General features: G+C 38.8%; 1 protein-coding gene across 6 annotated transcripts in view; it reads left to right on the forward strand.

The window, feature by feature from the left end:
- Positions 1-14,358, forward strand: part of nlgn1 (neuroligin 1) — a 233,480-nt gene extending 219,122 nt beyond the window's left edge. For all 6 annotated transcript variants that reach the window (XM_057361845.1, XM_057361844.1, XM_057361849.1 and 3 more), the window contains 3 exons: positions 4,976-5,188; positions 7,778-8,567; positions 9,320-14,358. In XM_057361845.1, coding sequence (XP_057217828.1) covers positions 4,976-5,188; positions 7,778-8,567; positions 9,320-10,157 — 1,841 coding nt within the window. In that variant the 3' untranslated portion in view covers positions 10,158-14,358. The remainder of the gene's footprint in view (positions 1-4,975; positions 5,189-7,777; positions 8,568-9,319) is intronic.
- The last annotated feature ends 8,491 nt before the right edge of the window (positions 14,359-22,849 follow it).

Genomic DNA, 22,849 nt, shown 5'->3' on the forward strand with positions numbered 1-22,849 from the left:
ACGATTAGAGAATAAACATTAAAGAGTAATGTGTAACTTTTATATTAGTTTCTAGATATGTTTTGTTTTGCCTCTCAGTGAGGTCATGTTTTTCCCTGCTGCAGTTCTGCAGTGGTTGTAAACTTAAGGGTAAAGACAGTTCACCACAATACAAGCAATGACTTGTCTGAGTTCAAAGTTACTAGTAAGCAGAGATTTGTGATGATGAAACAGCCCCTCGGGACAGCCTGAACCGAATCAAAACCCAAGACGTTTGTTGGTTTCTCCCAAACCCAAACATTTCTGATTTCTCTTGATAATTACATGTGTTCTGGACATGTGCTCCCAAGCTACATTTTATGGCTTAAGATTGTTTACGTTTTGTCAAATGCATTTCGGTCCATGTTTTTCTATTAAGTTATGCACTATTCCGTTCTTTTGGCTGTAGCCTATAAGTAACCACTCAGAACACTCTAGTTTTCAAGCACATGCCTGCAACAACATGCTTAAAAGTAACATGAATGACAATGTACTGACACCCAGGCAACCACATATCACCTTAGCAACCGTCCCCAACACCCAGGCATCATGGCAGTGTTTTGTTTTTAAATATATGGCGTCTGGCTGAGTCGTGGTATGCGGATGCTGCTGTCACCCCTGCAGAACTGAGATGACATTTCACAAGCTGTGTGTTTGTTACTGGAGGGAGCTGGAAATGGGGCTCGTCTCAGCATCATTCCCTCCCTGGTCAAGGCTCATTAGCGAGACCTTGCCTCCAGGTTCCACGCAGGTTTGCGAGGTCCCGTACACCTCTCGCCGAGCAGGCTAAGCATGCGTTCTCGGTCCCCAGAAAAGCCTTGGATCATTATCAACATGATGTCTGTAATATGTGGATGTACTCTGTAAAATAAGAGTTGTTTCAGGGTCAGCGTTTTTCTAGCGATAGGGCCAGCAAGACGGCACGGAACGGGCACTTTTTCCTCTCTCTCACGTGCGTCACGCGGCAAAAGAATATTTCTAGGATGTGCACTAGAGAGGAGAGTGGAGGGAAAACGATGGAAGGCTATCTTTAGACTCTCACTTCTTATGAAAAGGTTTTATTCTCCCTCCGCACACACTCTCAGAACTCGCAGCGTGTGTGTTAAACCGCAGAAGGCTGTTATCTGTATGCAAATGTTGTTCTTTTCTGTGGAAAGGGAGCTGGTTAACAATTCAGATCAGGTTTTCAAGCAATGCAACTGCCGAGAAGAACAGTTCAAAGAGAGCTGTGCCATAGTTTGAGGCTTTCATGTATGTTGCATGATAGTATTTTAAGAACAATTACGGCATCTTGTTGATGTTCCTTCAACTTGGAAATCGTGCTTTTGGAATATGTAAACAGAGGTATTTTGTTTTACAGTCAATTTAAAGCAACTAGTTTGAGAAATAAAATTTGTAGATTATAAAACATTTATGTTGTTTATGTTGCATTGGATTATGTGACTCCATGTAAAATGTGTGCTGAACTACTGTTCATCCAAATCCGCAAACTGCTGGTCTTAGCCAGAGGTAATTTCATTTACTCAATCTACTGAAATGAGATATGACAGGGATGTTTGCCTGATAAGAATCTGTCAGCTGTAATGTATGCTAAATAATGCACCATCCACTCTCCACGTGTAATACAGTAATCCATTCAATTATTGAAATGTACATTTAACTTTCATTACCTATATTTACCTTAGGAAGATTACTGTCTCCTCTCTTGTTTGGTCTCCATTGGAAGGCGATATTTTCAGCGCTAATGCTACAAACTGTAGTGCTATTTACTTTTTATTACTGTTTATTTTCATGAAATATATTCACATGAAAGCATTCGGCATGTCACTGATCCCCCTTAGAGAGAAATTAAAGGAGATGGGTTTTTCTGGAAGAAAGTGGGTTACTTTAATGTAAAATCCCTATGAAAAAAAGCTGTTTGAATAAAAATCTGTGTGTTTTGCCTGCAGGAGCAGTTTTCAGGTTTGAAATGATGTGCACCACAGAGGTGAAGTCAGGGAAAGGTCTGTCATGTCAGATTCTGTTGGGATCCAACAGTGGTTCGCAGCAGTTAAGACTGCGCCAACCTCGGGCGTATTAATCTCCTGCGAGTGAGACCATGCTCACAGGCTGTAATTTATACCATCTGTGGTCACTGTACACATTATACAGTAATTATCAGCATGCAATGCGGTCAATTACCACTAGGGGTGCCAATGGCACAAGTCAACAGAACTTACTGCCATCTCTCCTGCCATCGTTTTATTGCGCTAACCTTTTCAGACCAACTTTTGGCAGTTCATTTTGTCGTGCCTTGCAGTTTAGAAACATTTCCGAGTGCCAGCTTGCGGTGCAGGAACAGATGGCATCTGCTTTTAGTCTTGAAGTCGTAGGAAACGGATGATAATTCTGTGATGGGAAGGAAAAGTATGAAGGTGTTGTCACACTATAAATATTTTTAGGGACATAACACAACAGGAGGGCCAATTTGTCTCACTGCCGGTAGAGTGCAGACAGAACAGACAAATAACTCATAAGCGGTCTAGCTGCGACATTTCTTTTTGGAGTGAGACTGTATAGCAAATGCTGTAATGCATAACATCTCCGCTGCATTTTTTTATCTGCGGCCCTGAAAGGAACATAAAATGTCTGTTTGACACCTCTCGCAGTTTTCATGTTTTCGCACATTGCCACCGTTGCCGTTCTCTCTCAAAACGTAGATTAATTTAACATCTCAAGCCATCTGCTGGGGTTCCAAGAGGAATCGATTTAAGTACATGGCACTTGGAAATAATCCTTCCCCTGGCTTTCTCATCTAGTCGTGAATTCCAATGTGTGGGCCAAGTGATTGCAATCTGATTCCGTTTTATTCATCTGTTGGGACTTCTCGAAATGGCGCGTGCTGTGAAACTTCAGGTACCACAATATGGCTGGCATGGGTGAAAACTTGGCTGGGTAGACTTGATTTGAGGTCAGTCCATATACAACAGAGTGTCCGTCTTTCAATGTTATGACTCATCTTTTAAAGGATGTTATCAGTCTTACCATTTTATTATATGATGCTGGAAATGGATTACTCATCTTATAAAGGAGACCACTAGCGTGTCTACTAAGACCCCACAAATTCCAAGGTTTGCCACTCTGTTTGGCCAATGTTGGTAACCTCATATGAGGACAGCCTGCAATAAAATGTTTGTACTGTATCTATCTGTTGTGCTTCACTTTGAGCCATTTCACATTGATTATCATCTATGAAAGAAATCTGAAGGTTTTCTGGAAGCATAACTATTTACTAGCTTTTATATTTTTAGGAAACATGGGTAATAACTGCCATCACTAATCTTATTTCCAATTTCCAGCTTTCCAAAGTGTCCCGCTGGCCCCTCCTTGAAATGAGACCAGAACACAAATGCCACTTACATGGCAAAACAGGAGCGTTCCTGTCGTTCTCTATTGTGATAGAAATCCATGATTAGTCTCATTAAAGCGCACTGTAGTGAATCTGTTTTCTGTGCATTGCACCAACTACCTCTCTATTCACTGGCCGAAGGAGGCTCTTTTGTGATTGGATTGCTCTTCTCTGCATGCACATGGATGGAGAGCGTGTCGCCGCCTGCCTGTGTTTGCAGCCAAATGCACTCACGCCTCTTCTCGGCAGGCACGAGCACCTGACAGGCTGCCATTTGATTGCTAATCATTTTCAAGTCTACGCCTGGTCTTTTTGATTTGCACTACACACAGCCTTGGCTAAATTGAATCAATTAAATGCGTGCTTGTATTGGACGGCCACTTCCAGGAGATCAACATCCTGCTGTAGCAACACAAATAGATTAATTAAATCCAATAAAAAACTCAATTAACAAAAGAAAGGTAGGGGGTAAGGGGTGTGCTTTCTGTAGAAGACTAAAAGTTATTGCAGAGTTTTCGTTACTCATTCCCATCTGTTAATGAGAATATTGCATCAGTTGCGCCGCTGTTGAATCGCTGCAGTGCTTAATATATTACGTGTTCTGGGAATGTGGGGGCAATTACAAGACCCAAAGTGCTGTATTCACAGAACATGCACACCGCCAGAATTTTGCAAGCTCCCCCAGGATGTGTATTCCCAGGTATACTGTAGTGAAGTAGTCAGTGACTAAATTACCATTAAAATGCACCACTAGGTTAGTACTTTGTAATCGCAAATTGTTCACAGACACTGATAATGTATTTCTGCAAACTGATTTGTTTTTATTCGAGTGCACTTAATTGGAAGCCAAGGGGTAAAAAACCAGCTGCATTCTGCATGTCCCCAGAGAGCTATGGTTCCACTGGCTGACCAAACCAAAGACAAAGAGCAAACCAAAGCAAAGCACATTTGTTTTAAAACAATCAGGGTTAATGAAACACAGAAGATAGTGTATATTAATATAGTTTAGGTATACAGCACACTGCATACATTTAGAAATTAAAACCAGACCTAGCGAGATAAAACCTAGTGGAATTTGAATGGTTTATGTAAGCACCAGCTCTGTGTGTCTAGACGATAACTTGTTTCATGATGCCTTAATAAGATACCTAGATAAAACGCTTACAGCGGCCAAGATGAGGAACTTTTTAGGATTAAATTTTATTCATTTTTTTCCCAATTATTTACAATATTATAACAATTGTCCAAAAGGAAAAAATGCATTAGGCAAACATTTCAATACACTCCTTTTGTCTACCAGTGGAGGTCAAGCCAACCACAAGATCAGGAAATAAACAACTATGAAAAGTTATTTACATAAGCTCTCCTGGGGTGAACAATTGCAATCATAACAATCCATGGATGTTAACAAAGTGTTTGGAGGAACGCAAGGTTGTTTCGGGTTTTTTTTTCAGAAATGTGTTATTGTGTCTCATTATTAGGTCCCTTCCACTGGTATTTGCTTATGAATAATGCACAATTCTCAATCCTAATAAAGGCTTTACATGGGCATTTTTTTCCTGTCTGCAGGTTTTTTGAGCACAGGAGACCAGGCGGCCAAAGGAAACTACGGACTTCTTGATCTAATCCAGGCCCTGCGCTGGACGAGTGAAAACATTGCGTTCTTTGGGGGTGACCCTTTACGCATTACTGTTTTTGGGTCTGGGGCCGGGGCCTCGTGTGTCAACCTCCTGACTATTTCCCATTATTCTGAAGGTAACCGTTGGAGCAATTCGACCAAAGGTACAATGCAGAGGTTTTAACTTTTGACAGTGTTTTGTTTGCATGCTACTGCTGCTTGTGTCATGAGCTCATTTTGAAGGTCTTGTTTTATGGAATGGCTGAAGTTCATCCCTGTGTCCCTTTTTTATTCATTTAGTTAGTTGTGTGACAGCTATTCCTGGACAGAATCCTAAAATAAAAATTCTGTATAAGGGACAATGACTTGATCTGGATCAACCTGATCATTGCAAAGAAGAACAAGCTGAAACAACGATTTTTTCACTGATCCACTTCTCAATTTCGATTTCCAGACGTAATGATCCGATTGCTGTAGTTCTTGAGGTAACAGCTCACTGGAGGGAAGATTATCAGTAAATTATGCATTTCACTCAGTCCTCCACACATATGACTTAAGACGCAAACACTATGGTTTCATGCTGCATATTTGCATGTTCTTTAGGGAAATTAAAGATTGTTTTATAAAAACAAGTTTGATCTTAAAATGTGATGGAATTTTTCATTTTTAGGTGATTGTAAAAAAATGCTGGTTATTTTCAACCCACGGTTGGGTCAAAAAGCGATGAACCCAACCCCCGGGTTACCTGTATAAACTAACCTCTGCTGGATTATTTCAACCCAAAATGCTAGGTTTTTGTAACCCATGGTTGGGTCAAATATAACCGTTGGGTTCGTCCTTTTTTTGCCTGAACCATGGCTTTGCATATAACCAAGCACTTTTAGATAGGGTTAAATTAACCTAAAGTAGAAAATGTCCATATTTTGCCTAATCATTGATTAAAAACAACCCAGCTTTTTTGGAGTATAAAGTATAAATTCAACAAAAACATGGACCACTACGGTTCCACAGACCCCCAGTTGAGAAACACAACTCTATTTCATTGTTATATGAAGCGCAAAAATCCTTAATTTCACACACAGCCCAACGGTGTGACACTAAAATCGTAAAAAACTCACAGCGGTTCACTCATGTGCCCCGCATTAGCCGAACTCATTTGTCACCCGCTGGCACACTTTATTCAGCGAACTCACAGAGTCTGACCAGATATCACTTGTTTATGGATATTAAATTTCCCTAGATTGCTTCATGTTCTCATCTTTACTTCGTCAAGTGCATACACGTCAGCAGGCACCTTGAGCGCGTTGTTCAAATAGAGCACTCACCCACCATTGGCATGAAAAGAGTAAATAAATTAATTACATTTTCAGTCGCTCTGCTTGGAAGATTGCTTTGTAAAGAGGTCTCTTGGCACAGACCTGCTCTAAGGTTGTCACTATCATTCAAATGAACCCAGAGAATCCTCTAGAAGAGACTCAAGCGTTCTGTACAATCGTTTTGCCTTCAGGCAAACCGTGCGCTGGTCTTGAAAAATTTTGATATTCAGTATATTTTTCGTTCGCAAACATATTCATCTATTCATACGCAATTGTTCACTTTTGAATTGCGAACTAAATTGTCCTCTTATTTCCATTTAATTTCCATGTGCGTGTGTTTTGTAGTTTTTTCTTTCTTTAGTAAGAACATGTTTTTACTCATAACTGCACTGCTAAGACTGAAATCCTGGGGGTTGTCATGGTAACAGAGTAACTCAATTTTCCTCTCATTTTGTTCTTGATGTGCATGATATCTGCTTCTCTTCAATGGTATGGGTCAATTTTGTTGTTTCGTTGTGAAATAGGATCAGAGAGTGTAAACAGCTAATTAACATTAACGCACTGTAATCAAGTCATGGGAGCATGTTTTCCTCCTGAAATTTCATGACAAAGTAAAATGTTGTTCAGCTCTGTTTGCAATACAAGTTTATCAGCGTATTTACGTTTCATATCAGCGCATTTTTTCCCTAAACCATTTAAGATTTGCACAACATCTAAATTGAGATTAATGTGTTCTGTACTGAGGTGCACTTCTGTGTATACAGCGGGCTCCAAAAGTCTGAGATAACATAGAAGATCTGGGGGTTTATGTGAACGTTAAAATGAAAGGTTTGCAATAAATTAGAGCTGTCAAACGATTAATCATGATTAATCACATCCACAATAAAAGTTTGTGTTAACAAAATATATGTCTGTGTACTCTGCATATTAATGTTGTATTTATAAACTCAAAAACATAAACATACAAGTATTTATATATTTAGGAAATAATTAGATGTATTTATTTATATTTACCAATAATTGAAATTATATTTAAGTGTTTATTAATTTTTATATTTTTCTTAAATATATGCATGTTTGTGTAAGTGTTTATAAATACAATATGAATATGCACATTGCACAGACATATATTATGTAAATGCAACCTTTTCTTCTGGATACGATTCATCACGATTAATCGATTGACTATTGATTAATCGATTAATCACGCATTCTTTTAGGTTACTAAGAAAATGTAAACTTGTGACGTTTACAGGACGTTTTATTTGCCGTTAAGAGGAGACCAGCAAATACTAAGAAGTGTAGAAATTAATACAAATATAAATTTGTATTAAAAAAATGAATACAAAATAGAACCAAGTAGTCTCAGACATTTAGACTCCACTGTAGTGTCTGCTTTTCTTCTCTGTGTAATCTTGTTTTGTTCCACCTTTACAGGTCTTTTCCAAAGGGCCATAGCCCAAAGTGGCACAGCCTTGTCCAGCTGGGCTGTCAGCTTTCAACCAGCCAAGTATGCCCGCATGCTGGCCAAGAAGGTTGGGTGCAACCTCAAAGATACAGTGGAGATGGTAGAGTGCCTACAGAAAAAACACTACAAAGAGTTAGTGGAGCAGGACATTCAGCCCGCTCGCTACCACATCGCCTTCGGTCCTGTCATTGATGGTGATGTTATCCCCGACGACCCTCAGATCCTCATGGAACAAGGGGAGTTCCTCAATTACGACATCATGCTGGGCGTCAACCAGGGCGAGGGGCTAAAGTTCGTGGAACTCATCGTGGACAACGAGAATGGCGTGCAAGCCAATGATTTCGACTACGCCGTGTCGAGTTTTGTGGACGATTTGTACGGTTACCCAGAGGGGAAGGACATTCTGCGGGAGACTATTAAGTTTATGTACACTGACTGGGCAGATCGTCACAACCCGGAGACCAGGAGAAAGACCCTGCTGGCATTGTTCACAGATCATCAGTGGGTGGCACCAGCAGTGGCCACCGCAGACCTTCATTCCAGCTTTGGCTCCCCTACTTATTTCTATGCGTTCTACCATCACTGCCAAACAGAGCAGGTGCCTCCCTGGGCCGACGCAGCGCATGGTGATGAGATCCCCTATGTGTTCGGGCTTCCCATGATTGGTCCAACCGAACTCTTCCCTTGCAACTTTTCCAAAAATGATGTGATGCTCAGTGCAGTGGTGATGACATACTGGACAAACTTTGCAAAGACCGGGTTAGTCTCCAGGCAACTTCTTTTATAAGAAATTAGCTTTGTGTTGAACAATATGTCCCTGAATTAGGCTTAAAAGGATATTGTGTATGATATATTTGAGAAGTACATTCTGTTGTTAGACCACTATACTCATAATTTGGGAGGTTAAGTTTGATATTGATTTCTACACGAAACCCATTTGTTGCCAGGAAACAGGGTAGAACAGGGTTCCTAAGGTTAAATCATTGCTTAATTGTTCTTAACATAATTTTCATTAAGAAATACTCACCTAGATTCCCTAGGTTATGCTACATTAAAGTTACACAACTGCTTTTTACGCAACAACAATTCGGTTTGCTTCAATTTAGGTGTAATTCAGTGATTAAAGTGATGATTACTTAGAGTCAGTTTAGAGTTTATATGACATCGCTGCCATTTAAATTAAATGTCTGCCTGGATGTATTACTGTACCATCTCGGGGGAGGACAACAAATCAATTTGTGTGCAAATGTGTAATTTCTTCCCTCAGTCTAATTCTTGTTAATTTTAAAAGCAGGTGCAGTTGTCAGGAGACAGTAATGAGCTCTGGGAGAGTATTAGGGGTCTCTAGGCACCTCTTTCAGACATGGTACTATGCCGATAATGGGTTGTAGGATATTTGTCTTGAGCTGACTTAGAGTGCTAGGTTTCTACGTGCAGTTCTGTGCAGTTAAAGATATCACTTCTGGTGTTTGTGTGCTTCCCTTATAATTATATTGTCTCTTTTTTTGCAGTGATCCCAACCAGCCAGTTCCACAAGACACCAATTTCATCCACACCAAACCGAACCGCTTTGAGGAAGTGGCCTGGACACGTTACAACCAGAAGGACCAGCTATACCTTCACATTGGCTTGAAGCCCCGTGTCAAGGAACATTACCGTGCCAATAAAGTCAACCTGTGGCTGGAACTGGTGCCTCATCTCCACAGCCTCAATGAGGTCACCCAGATAGTTTCCACTACGACTAAGTTGCCTCCACCCGAGGTCACTCCCCGTACGCCAAAGAAGATCCCTGTCAACACCAAGAGGCCCTACCCCACTTCCCCGTTCCCCACTGAAACGCAGGACAGCCACAACCAGAATCAGAACCAACCCTTTCTGGTAGACCAGCGGGACTATTCCACCGAGCTGAGTGTCACCATCGCCGTAGGTGCTTCATTGCTCTTCCTCAACATCTTGGCTTTCGCAGCGCTGTACTACAAGAAAGATAAACGGAGACATGAGGTTCATCGACGCTGCAGCCCGCAAAGGACCACCGCCAACGAGCTGCCCCACACGCAGGAGGAGGAGATCATGTCTCTGCAAATGAAACACAGCGATCTGGAGAGGGAATGTCGTGAGGCCATGCACCCGCACGAGGTGGTCCTGAGAACTGCCTGCCCACCCGATTACACGCTCGCCATGCGCCGTTCGCCGGACGACATCCCGCTCATGACCCCAAACACCATTACAATGATTCCCAACAGCATGCCGGGCCTTACCTCTTTACACCCGTATAACAGCTACTCCAGCGGACAGAATAACACCCTTCCCCATCCACATCCCCATTCACACTCCACCACCAGAGTATAGCCACACACAAACACTGACATACACACAGATAAGTTTGAGTGTGGCGACGGACAACGGGCGGAGGTGACATCACAGAGTGAGGAATATCTTTACTCCAGTTGTTCAGAGGACCAGGAATTAACAATGCAGATTTTTTTCTCTTTCCTCGAGAGCGACACTATCCTTTTATATCAGAAGGGAAAAACAAAACACAAAACGTGCAAGATGATTTCAGATTTAACGAAAGACGAACAGAGTTGATTTTTTACTCCTTGTATTGTGACAAAACCAGGACCATTTCTTGCAAACAATTATCAGTCTGGGGTTCTTTGAGGAATGGTTCGATTCGTAACCCGGAGAGGAAACTGCGGAATCAGAGAAGATATGACGTGTGGGAGGCCCTTTGTAAACAAAAGGAAACATATTGTTTTCCCGAGGCACTGGATTGTAGATTACTCTCTTCTGAGCAGAGATGCTGCTTACCTAATTTAGGCATGTGTTCTCCTGGTGGTAGCACTGTAAGATATGGAATACATCAATAAGGGAAAAAAGACGCGATTGAGAAATCCTCGAGAATATGCACAATAGAGACATTCACTGAATGTCTTTGAATTTTTTTGTCTATGTATTTTTTGGGGGAACCGTTTTATTGTATAGGACCTATTTACATATCTAGATATGTACACAAAGCACCCATGCTCTTTAAGCCCTGACTGGGGGCGTCGATACTGAGGAATCTGCCTCAAGAGCGTAGCGGGGAATTTATTGGCTTTCTGGCAGATACGGCTTCATCACACAAGTGCTGTCTATACTGAAAACTGGTGGACTGGAGGCTGGATATTTTTAGCACGATGCGCATGACAATTTATCTGCTTGGTGGCTGTTCTGCTGATTAAGTCATTATTTAAAACAAAAAAAGTCATTTTCTTCCCCATTTGGATTTGTTTAAGGATATACTGCTCTGATTGGCTCGCAGGAAATGGAATATGCTGGTGAGGGCGGACATGGGAGGGGGGATGGGGGTCAGATTGGAAATGTTGACGGGAAGGGGCAGGGATAAGCTAAATAGATTGTATTCGCAAATAGCTCGAGTGAACCTGGTTATAAGGACTAGTTTTGTACATGTGTGTCGGTAAAACTTTTTAATAGTGGTGAATCACTTGTTGTTTGAGCTCCCATGTGTGGGACATTAATGTACTTTTTGGTTTTCTCATTGGTCTCAGCTATACAACATTGTTTTACTTTTGTTTTCATCGTTTCCTAATATTTGCCACGTTACCTTAGCAAATTTATTACCTGTATTTTTTTTTTGCTGTGCTTCACGAGGCAGTTCCCATATGCGACTACGAACGACCATTTACCAACACAGGCATTTATTCAGTACAACAGTAGAGCTCATGCGCTGGTATCCCCTCATCCAGAACTTTCTGTGGTTCTCCTGAATGATCAACCCCCAGTGAATCCTGCACTGAAGACAGGAGGGCCCCTGATGAAAGAGTGTATTAGGGGCTCTTCTGATCTCGCAAAGCCCTTGATCATACTGCTTAACGCTAGCTATAAAAAAGAAAGAAAATACAAAGGAAAGAAATTGAGAATGTGTGCTAAAGGGGTAAAGAAAGAGAAATTGAAGGCAATAGACGGATCAGAAAGGAACTGCTGGTGCAAGAGCCACTTTGTCAGCACTTACCTGCTCTGTAGCCTCAGTGCTAAAAGTTTAACAAGCCGGTTTCACCTGCAAATCTCTCTGTAACTGCCGAGTCCTCATTAAAGATCAAGTTCATGATGATTTTGTATTTTTTTCCTCAAAGCCGTGTTACATAACATCCTATTTGCTAATGATCAATCCCGGACTAAAGACCTTGATAAAAGGGGTCTTCTGATCTTAATGGGGCCTTGATTACTATTCTCAAACCCATGTTACGTAACATACTCTGTGCTAAAAAGCATAATGGGATGCTAGCCATAGCCTTTCTTTGGTTAGCTGCTTCAGGGCTTTTTCCTGTGAATCTTTTGTTACTCCTGAGAAATTTAATAAAACACCAGTGAAAGATGTCAGGGGATTACAGAATGAAAAGAATCAATATGATGTCCCTATAAATCTCATTACACCTCAGAATGTACTGCAAGATTGTGAAGAAACATCCATAGATTCTGCCATATTCAGGGGCTCTCGTCTTTGCTGTCATGCAAACTCTGTCTTGACCCCAAACGAAACATACCATACTATGAAAAGCTTTTTTCTAGTCAGCACCGACCACAGTAAGCAACACAGTCACGTGATTCATTAAATTGGAATGTAGCTAAAGTATGCATCAAAGGTTGCTAAATTTGGTCAGATTGCATCGTAAGGTAATGAGTATATCGCTGCTGTCCTTCTGAAACCTCACATTTACATTTATGCATTTTGGCAGATGCTTTTATCCAAAGCGTCTTACATTGCTTTATCCTATACATTTATACATAGGCATGTGCAATCCCTGGGATCGAACCCACAACCTTGCGTTGTTAACGCAACATTTCCATATTTCGTGTTTTTTTTTTTGTGCTGTTAATCACTATTATTTAGTCACAGTTTGTCACTAGGTTTTACAAATATCTAACCAATAACATTTATTAAAAAGTGCTAGTCAACTTTGACAACACAGTATTTTATACCATTTCCTAAAAAAAACTGTGAATTTGGACATCCAAGGTTTATATTTGGATATTGGTGATAATTTGCATTTCTGTTTATATTCATATCAAATTTATATTTAGCTTATTTTGCGTATCTGTTTTTTTTTCTTTCGTTTTTCTACAGACACCAGAACAGTATAAAAGGGTTATCTGTTAAAAAAGAGGCAAAGCTTTGACCAAGAAGTCGCTAGATTGCTAGCTAGGCGGAAGAGTTGTTAAAGAGGTCTGAAAGTTGCTAAATTTAGCTATAAAGTCACGAACTTGGCAGCACTGTTTCTGCAGCCTAATGCTAGCTAGCTCCGCCCACAGTGCGATCTGATTGGTCCAGAATTGGTCCTCCGCCAGAGCAATTAAGAGAGAAGATCTGAACGGAAGTTTTTTTTACGTGTTACGTGATTAATGGAGCCTTCGGATAGTTCCAGGACGTTTTGCTATTTCTTTTAATTTTTTATTTCTTTCATTTTTTTTATTCATTAAACAAACTTTTGTCTTTAAATGGGTTAAAAGTTCACATCAATCGGTCTGTTTTGATGCAGCTCCATGCGCTTGCTATCTTCTGGGAACTATTGAGAGGCTCTATGAACCACCATTGCTGTGAAAAAAACTACGGAGTTGACGCAACTCTCTTTCTCTCAATGGCTTTGTCCTGCGCCACACAGCTCCATATTAAACACTACATGCATCTGATTGGCTGTGTTGCATCATTAAGTATTTTCACCTTCGCTATGGCTAAAATACAATATAATGGCCAAAGCAAGTGTTCACACAGATTAAAGAGCCTTTGACATCTAAAGGTAATTCATTATTAGTTGGTGTGTAGCGCTGAGGTCAAACACGAGTTTGTAGGAGTGAATACTTGAGTCCTGGTGACCAGCTAGAGGCAGAACTAATGCAAAGAAAGATATGAACCGTTCCCTTCCTGATCAGGCAACTTGTGACACACACACAGTCCCCAACAACGTGTTCCCATTCAGAACACAATGTCCTCTGGGCCTGCACTCTCTGTTCTACCGTCACCTACACAGTTCAAGCAAGCAGCAGAGAGCGACTGCGCTCTGTATGCCGGTCCCCATCTGGAGGTATACGTATGCAAAGTCAACCTGCCTACGTGTCCCTCTCCAAAAGAAAGCTCCTTTGAATGATATTAAAATTTAATGAGCCGTCCTCCGGCGGCCCACTTTGAGGATTCATCTCATGCATGCACATGTACCAGGGAGAGAGCTGGGATTCATCTGTAATCGAGGAGATCTCCGACGCTCAGTACGTCACATGCACACTCATGCCAGGACGAGCCTTGTAACTGAATGTAACGCAAGACTGACGGCCATTTACTTACAAACGGCAACCAAATTTCATTGTGTTTATTTTCTACTGGCTGACCATGGAGGAAGATCAAAATGGCTGTTTATGAGAACTACAGAGGGTTGTTGTGATGTAGATTATTTGTCATTTTGTCTTTCTTTCTGGTTAAATAGGATTTAATCTTCTGGAGCACAATAAATGATTTTATCAAGCTCAACTTACATCGGTCTTTCTTTACTGTTGGTTTGTCTTGATTTTGTATTTCGACGTCCAGGGGGAGTTTTGCCACCACAAGAGGGTTTACAATTAACTAGGTCTCACTTACAGTAAATACTTCATTTTTTAAAAGTCCCATCATGGAATGATTGTACTTTCAGAATGACAGTTCACACAGAACAATGAGCAGATATCTTTCGCCCCTCAAACTAATTTTAGACACTCCAAAAAAATATTCTTAGATGCATGTCGTATAGCTTGACAAAAAAAAAACAGTTGATGCTGCATAGTTTGCTTTGACTTTTACCCAAGATATCACTGGGGTCATATCGTACAATCTGACAAGCACCAGTCGTTAAAAAATGGCACAGCGTTGACCAGGCGTAAGACAGTCACACACTACAGAGCTGTCACATTGCTGCAGTGGCCCTGTCAACTTAATTTAGCCTTGAGCCTAAAAACTGAAGTCTAAATTTGTGTCCAGTTGCTCTGCATTAGTACATCGCACTACATAGAAATCTTGGATTTATGTGTTTATTGTGACAGAAATAGCAGGTTTAACATACTGATACAGAGGGCCTAACTTTTGACTTGATAATAACAGAAGATTTTGGAAATTTAAAAACTGGCCAATTTAGTGTCACAAAACAGTAAATTGGTTCACTAACGAAGCACAAAGTTGCTTCTTTTTATCTCTGACTGTTGTGTGAATTTAAAATGCTGTTGTTCAATGCCACAGACATAAAAGTGATATCAGAACATATTGGTAGACTTTAGCGATATTTTGAACGAATGGCTTATGTGCTAATGAGTGAGAGCGTTTGGAGTTTCAAAAAAGATTTACTGTATGAAGAAAGTTTACTGCTTGTAGACAAAAATACAACTGAACGAAGCAGAAATATGTAAGGAATAATTGATGAGGGGCTGTTCAATTATCGAAAGTTAATGCACACCCCGAGGTGGTAATGCGGCCACGACGCGAAGCGGACCTCGGGTGTGCATTAACTTTCGATAATTGAACGGACCGGAGTCAATTATTCCGCTTATACCATGGTTACCACATCACAAGTAATTTTTCAGGTGTTTTATTTCAAGAGATTTGTTATGTTTGCCGCGCTTATAATGCTACTGTGGGTGGGGTCTATTTTCTCATCCGAAGCTGCCGGTAATTCCAAGACGTCATTTTAAAGGCTTGAGAGAGAGCGCGCATGATTGTAGTAATAACAAAACCCTGTGAACAAGTAGGCTCGTCAAAATGTATAAATTACTTTGTTGGTATTTTATAGTTATAAGCATGATGTAAAAAACGGAACAAGTATTTAATCGATGTTTATTTATTCGTTTAGTGCCAGCTGCAGTTCTCACAGTTGCATAGAAAGCTTGCAGGTGTTTGTTTAAAGCGTTTGCCCCCTCTCTTTCTACCTCTTCAGCAAACGTATTTTTTGTTTTACGCCAATCGTTGAACACATTTACTGTCCAAGCTGTTGTCCTTTTGGTGTTTTCTTCGTGTTTTTCACCTTCAATCTTGTCTAGTTGATCTTCAGTGACCGTTTTATGACGTTTGCTAATGCTGGCTGCCTTTGATGTTCGCTTTCTTTTTTTTTCATCTTCTTGACCTTCAAGTACAGCTTTCGCCCAATTGTCGAAATTTTCGTACTTTCCATAATTATTAAAAGTTATTTCTGGAAATTTAGCTACAGTATAAATCCGTTATAACGGTAAAACTTGGCGCTAATTCGGTCGACAGATCTGGAACTACTTCATAGGTGTGCGTTTGACTGAAAAATAATGCACACCTGTAGAACCTTCGGCAGCCAATCAGAATCAAGCATTCCACAGCCCCGTGGTATAAATTAAAGTAAATTATGCATGTAGGTTGGTGTATATGTATGGGTGTGTGTTGGTTGACACGTTGCTCTTCTTTTGTGTAGGATAATTCAGCTAAATGCAAATAAAACCTTAAGATCTAAGTAGTTAGACTTTTATTATTTATGTTGTGCCAATTGCCAATTCCCCGTGGAGATGATCGGCACAGTGTGAAAGAGTTATTTTTCTCTGAGGTTTTTAGGAAAAGCAACCAACAGAATCAAAAAACGGACTATAAACCAAAATAACACTCCATCTTGTATAATATTTTTTTTGAATCATGTGCATCATTTGTCTCTGGTATAAATGTTGGCTACATTGTTTATTTTATTTCCCTTAATATCAAATAGTGTTATATGTGTTAAGCCAGGTAAGTTGTGACAGGTGTCCAAATCTTTTAATAAAAAGACAACTGCTTCGCATATGCACTTACACTTGATACTATACACCTACTGTACATACAGTATATATATATATATATATATATATATATATATTACAATAACATTTTTGCTAAATTATATTTTAAAGTACTTTTAAAGTTACCAAACTTTTGTTAAATGTCCTTGTCAATACACTCATTCAGAGGTTTATGTTCAAAGCTTGTTATATGCAAACTTTATGTCTGAAGTCTGGACACAGTAACTACTGTGCATTTTAATGAATTATTTGAGATTTATAACTTTGTAATTGTGTTCATAATTGTAGTTGCTGCTGTTACTATATTTGCATTTTTTTCAAATATTTATGTTTAGTTAATGCAACATTGTCACCGCAAAGCATTTTTGTTGAAATGTTTCAATATTTGCTTTGTCAATATTACAGTATCATCCATTTTATGTCAGCCCTCAGTGATTGTAATGTGTATAGCGCCATGGCTTTTATTAGCTATTCCATTAATACTATCACTTGACCCTGGACCACAAAACGTTTGTATTGTATTGGTCAAAATGATCAGTTTTTCTTTTACAGTATGCCAGAAATCATTAGGATATTAAGCAAAGATCATGTTCCATGAAGATATTTTGTAAATTTCTTATTGTAAATATATCAAAACTTTATTTCTGTGAGTGAATGCAGCAAAATCGCAAACAAAAATGGCCGGAAACACCTCTACAAACTTTGCTCGGTGTTGCCCGCTCTTTGGGAATTACCCACTCAAGTTTGGTATCTATGTAAAGCTTAAAATGTCCTCTTTCAGGTTCATTTACTCTCCACAACATCATTACAGGAGTAAGCCAATAGAGAGCGTTAAAGCAAACCTGTTCAGCAACGGCCTGCTACAACGCCTCTGATGGACTTTAAAGGCAATGTTCTCAATATTTAGATTTTTTTGCACCCTTGGATTCCAGATTTTCAAATAGTTGTTTCTCAAATATTGTCCTATCCTAACAAACCATACATCAAAGCTTATTTATTTAAAAAATATTTAAAAAATTGACCCTTATTTTAACTTGGTTAGCTTTCTGGCCATCTATGTCTATCTAAACCTTGATGATATAGCCAGTTAACATAAAAAACAGTTTAAAGTCTGGTCACGTCATCCTGTTTCTCTAAGTTGACTGAGAACATCCTAATATTTAGTTTATTACATGTTGTAAAATGTTTATTTGATTCCAGTTGTAGTGTGGAAAATGCCAAGTGTATGCTTCTGAGACATTCATAACAGCCCTGTTCAACTGCAGTTTGTTAAATTTAATTACAATTTACATGCTTGCTGCAGTCACTTCCAGCAAAATTGCTTTGGATCGCAAGGTAAGTAAATTAAAGCAAAGAACAGATTTAGCGTTTTTTCTTCTCATGAAGTACATGTATTTCTTTTCATCTTCAATTGCTTCAGAACATAAGGATGGCAGCACTCTCTGATCAAAGACAGCACTTGAGATTCATGATAACATTTGATGGTTGTGATGTTTCCTTTGCCAGAAACCCAAATACAGTATCTCGCTGTGATTATGAGATGAAAGGAACATCAGAGAAGGAAAAGTATAGGCATATATTTGCATTGTTTCTTTGATGGCTTCTTCAAATTATTACAGTGTTTTAGTGGTTAAATGTTACATTTAACATTGTCAAGGATATTTAGGTCTAGTTTAACAACACTTATACTTAGGGCATATAGTCAAACTACAAAACTTATATAAACAGTCTATCAGGATTATATAAAAAATAGCCTCACAGGATATAAACCAGTATGAGTGCACCATAGAAATATGTTTAAAATTCTTATTTTGTGTTCCAACAAGGATTTGGATTTTCAAGCGTAATTAATATAAGTTATTAATGACAGGATATAACCTCAATATCGTGATCTAATAGATCAATTAATATATTGCTCAATTGTACATTTTTGGCAATTCCCCCAAACAGTATTGCTTGTGTTTCTCCAGCGAATTCCTGTATCAGATCTACCACCTGTCAGTTTTGTATACTGCACCCAAATCTGTCAAACTGTCTGGGAATCTGACAGCAGCATATTTCATTTATAATCATAATCAATAATAATTCACCTGCTTTATAGGGTGAACATAGATGAACCATAACTAATCAGCGCTCAACGGATCTACCTTTCAGGCATTTCCTGTATTTTGTGAGAAAGCTGATGATTGTGGAAGCCATCAGACATTACACTGATGTCTGTCATTTGAAGTAAGCGAGTCTGTTGTTGCAGTGGGTCTGCTGACTTCAGGTAAAAAGCAACTTCATCATTGATGATATTCTCCCCCCTGGCTTGCTATCTGGCATCTATCTCTACGGCTTCTGTTTCCAAACAGAAATATTCTTCCTCAATTTCTTCGGTTTTTCTTCATTTTCTTTTATGATTTTTCCTTTCATCTCTAATTCTTTTCGTGACAAAATAGGTACGAAACTCTTAAAAACTGTCTTTGATTTTTCAGCAAATAGCATGTGCTTAACCTTCAGAAAATATTGATGGTCAATCCAGATTGAATTCTGAAGTCAAACAACATATTAAATGAGCTGTTGCATAAATCTCATATGATGTTTGCGATTTCTGTAGCTCTGTTGCCAAAATTTGAGATCTGTCTGTCGGTCTGCTTTTAAATGAGAAATGCTTTATTTATTGAGAAAGTATTATATTGTGAGAAGTATTCCCCTGTAAATTACTGTATGTCTGCTTCCTACAGTTTGGAGCCCATTAGGTGTTGCAGGTCTTTCTTATGTGTCATGTGTGTCATTCCTTCGTAGGAAAGAGAGAAAGAACCTGCTCTCAGGATAATAAAAGACAGAATGGTCCATCCAGGACAATGTGTCAGCCTCCACAGCGGAAGACTCATTGTTTTCCATTAAACAGGGTAACAAGACAAGCTCCATCCCTCACTATAAATTTAATCTGCTGTGCCATTCGTTACTGGGCTTGCTTGGACCACGGCTGTAAAGGACTTCCTATCTTTCTGCAAGACAAGTGAAGACTGAAGACCGAAACATCAGGTATCCACACTGGATAAGAGATGATTTACACTAGGCTGAGGTGATACATTAAGGGTATGCTTTTTAAGATATTAGTATATTTATTGCTGGCCATACAGTACCAGTACATTATCAACTCATATAGATAATGCAAATATTTACAAAGATTACTCTGGAAAAATAAATGCAAATGTTGAGTTTGAACTGTGTGCAAATTGTAAAATAATACAATTTACTGTACATTGTTTATGTTACACAATACAATTTATGTGTTGATTACAATAGAAAAATCAGTAACACTGTAAATTTACTGTCAGCTTCATTTAATAATTACACATTAAGCTTATGTGGTTCATTGGTTAATATGAATATATTCATTAATATTTAGCATAATCTCTTTTACATTTTACTCAGTAACATTTATTAATAAAATAAATGATGATTGAATGCTTTGTAAAGGTAAAAGAGCAGAGAAAGATAGAAATATTGTAAATTTAAACTGTAAATGTGATTTATGGATTGTTTTTTTAAAGGATTTGGGAGACCTGCTTGTTATAGACTATATATAGTGTCTTCAGGATTCAGTAGTGTACATCTGAGACCTCTCACCTGTTTGTCTTTGTTAATACTGCAATACTGCTGGGCAGATCAGGGCTTTAAAGTGCATTCACATGGGCTGATGCTGGGAAATGGGTGTTTGAGGCTGTATGCTATGAACAAAACAGTGTGACGCATCCAGGTGTGTAAAGGTAAGCAAAAACGAAAGCTAATGTTTTATACTCGTGACAAGCTTGGAATAATTATTGGAAAATTTATATTGTTTGAGACAGACAGAAGGAGAAAGGTATAAAACCCGTAATTTTACATAATTGTTCTTTTTTTTACAATTTTCACGTATATGTAAAAAAACGGAATTTACGGACGTTTTGCTGTTTTTTTACACATATTTTTCTTGTATTTTTTTAAAATGGTAAATAACTTAAAATTACAGAAAAAGACTGCAAATTTACAAGAAAAAGTGGAAACGTGTAATTTTACATGAAAATAAATATTATTTTACAGTTTATTTCTGGTGCCCCAGCTGCTGGAAAATTTCTGTTGCAGTTCATTTTTGAAAATACGGCCAAAAAACAAAAAATTACAGAAAAGAAGACTGCAAATGTACAAGAAAAATGGGGTAAAACATGTAATTTTACAAGGAAAAAGCTGTTATTTTATGGTTTATTTCTGCTGCCCCAGCTGCCAGAAAATGTCTGATTTTTACTAGATTTTTCTTTTAGATTTTTTTTACTAGATCTGAATGTACTATGTGTTATTGTAATAAGGCTTACAGACCTAGAAACCTGAACAGAACCTGCTCTGTCTTGATAAAGGACACATTTAGATTTAAACAGCTATTTATTTAATGTAGTTTAGATTTCTTTCTTTAAATGAAGAAGTGCATTCACACAGATGTGGCAGGCGTGGGTGTTTTGTTGTTTTGAATACTGGTTTCAAACAAAGTCTGATAACCTTCTAAATTAAAGCACATTTTGTGAATTATTTGCATAATCTTTTCTTTGTAAAAGCTATTGGCTGAACAAGTGAACCTGATCTAATATAATACAACACTATATAGTGTAATGATGATTTTCAACATAAGAAAACCAAACAACAGCTTTACCCACTGACTTTGGGTTTTGTTTCCGTACAATAGAAATGAATGGGTTCCGCCGTTGTTTGGTTACCAACATTCTTCAAAATATCTTATTTTGTGTTTTGCAGTAGAAAGTCATGCAGGTTTGAAATGACAAGGTTGCGTAAATGTTGACAGAATTTTATTTTTAGGTAAATCACTTTTAAACAGATGCCTCACAAACCCCACAATAAATTTCTAACATGCTATCTACATTCGTCAATATCCTACTTTATGTGGTGAACTTGGCTATCACTAAACACAGGTCATTTCAGAGCGCCATTACCTGCTTCTTAATTGCAATTCGTAAATACTTGTTCTAGTAGGCGTCAGCAAACTCGAGGGAAGAATTATGACATGTTGCGTAGTGAACATAATCATAACGAATTTCAATCAGTCTTTCTCTGGCCACCTTAATCAGCAGTTTAAATAGGACCTTGGGCCTCTCCAGCCATAAATCAGGAGCGATCTGAAACCTTAATTCCACACGCAGAAGCAGTAGATTCTCTGACCTCCACATGGTCTTATAAAAGAGCCAATGTCATCCGCTCTTTCACCGAGTGAGTGGGAATGAGTTCGGTTGCAGTAATTTCTTGAAAGTTGACAAGTTTATTGTGTTGTGATCTCGTGTGGCCTGACAGATGAAATGACACAGGGGTTGTAAAGCAGCAGTGTGGAGACTTTCTGCTCACCTTGTTAAGGTCGAGCTGAACGAGAACGAGCCACATCTCCAGGTACGACCGCCCCTCAACCTCTGAATGTTCTCTAACCTTTGACAGATCGTCAAGTGTGACATATTGCGAATGCTGCCGGGAGATGAAATGAATGCTTTTATGAGAGCTTTTCAAATAACTATTGTATGTTTGGGTTTGATGAAGATGAGAAGGTTGTGCTATTTATAAAAATCACTATTTGCACTTTCTTTTTGTTAGATAACACTAGATTCATGGGTTAGGATGAAATCTGCAACACAGTGACATATTTATTTCATTTGAGAGGTAAAGTGCATTATTAAACCAATGCATGTGCAGTAATGTATCCTAAAGGCTTGGAAACGAAGTTATCTTTCATTTTTGCTTTGCTGGGCCTTTTAAAAGTTATGCATTATGCATGTGTAAACAAGTGACCATAATCTTCTACGAATACTATTTAAAGATAATGTGATTGTAGATAACATAAATATTAAGATGTTCTGTGTAAATATGAAGCTTTGTAATGGATGGGTGGTGGCTACCAGGGTACATTTGTATTTGAAATGCAAGCCTATGGTGTTTTTATGAGGCCGAGAGCCGTTATACTCAACAGAATGTATTCTGAAAAGGGTGGGAGGTAATGGGCCGCTGCTAGCCCCTTATAGAAATATTTCAGAATAATGGCTTTTAAGGGAAAGATTTACAGTGTGCCAAAATGGATCCTATATTTGGTTCAAATACTTTTCCTTTATCAATGTCAGCATTTTTCGCCGTGGGGAAAAATGATCTCCTTTTGGGCACAATACGTATAAACTTATATAGTTATGTGACTTATATGTGTATATACAGTATGTATA

This window comes from Triplophysa rosa, linkage group LG20 (genome assembly GCF_024868665.1).
Source record: "Triplophysa rosa linkage group LG20, Trosa_1v2, whole genome shotgun sequence".
In the NCBI taxonomy this organism is placed as follows: Eukaryota; Metazoa; Chordata; class Actinopteri; order Cypriniformes; family Nemacheilidae; genus Triplophysa; species Triplophysa rosa.